The sequence below is a fragment of the Fulmarus glacialis genome, unplaced genomic scaffold (assembly GCF_000690835.1).
Source record: "Fulmarus glacialis isolate BGI_N327 unplaced genomic scaffold, ASM69083v1 scaffold26315, whole genome shotgun sequence".
Lineage (NCBI taxonomy): Eukaryota > Metazoa > Chordata > Aves > Procellariiformes > Procellariidae > Fulmarus > Fulmarus glacialis.
Genome location: NW_009211533.1, coordinates 806 through 1,011, shown reverse-complemented (window position 1 = coordinate 1,011; position 206 = coordinate 806). Strand labels below are relative to the sequence as shown.

The following is a 206-nucleotide window of genomic DNA, read 5'->3' as shown; positions in this document are numbered from 1 at the left end:
CCGTCCTGGTGAAGCGGGGAGCCATCGAGCCCGGCCCCGCGGGGCCGCACGCCTGCTACGCCGTCACCGCCCTCATCAAAACCAAGCTCCTCTTCAAAACCCGCCCCAAGCCCATCATCACCAACGTGCCCAAGAAAGTGTGAGGACTCGGGTGGCGGCCGTGGGCTCCACTCTGCTGTGGCTGGGGCTCCGGGGGGACCACGGAG

The 206-nt window shown here is 68.4% G+C and overlaps 1 protein-coding gene across 1 annotated transcript; it reads left to right on the top strand.

The window, feature by feature from the left end:
* Positions 1 to 17: 17 nt before the first annotated feature.
* CHTF8 (CTF8, chromosome transmission fidelity factor 8 homolog (S. cerevisiae)) lies at positions 18 to 143 on the top strand (the record flags this gene model as incomplete). The annotated part of the gene is made up of 1 exon (XM_009577584.1): positions 18 to 143. A coding segment is annotated over one exon (126 nt), but the record flags the coding sequence as incomplete, so codon positions are not given.
* Between the last annotated feature and the right edge of the window lie 63 nt (positions 144 to 206).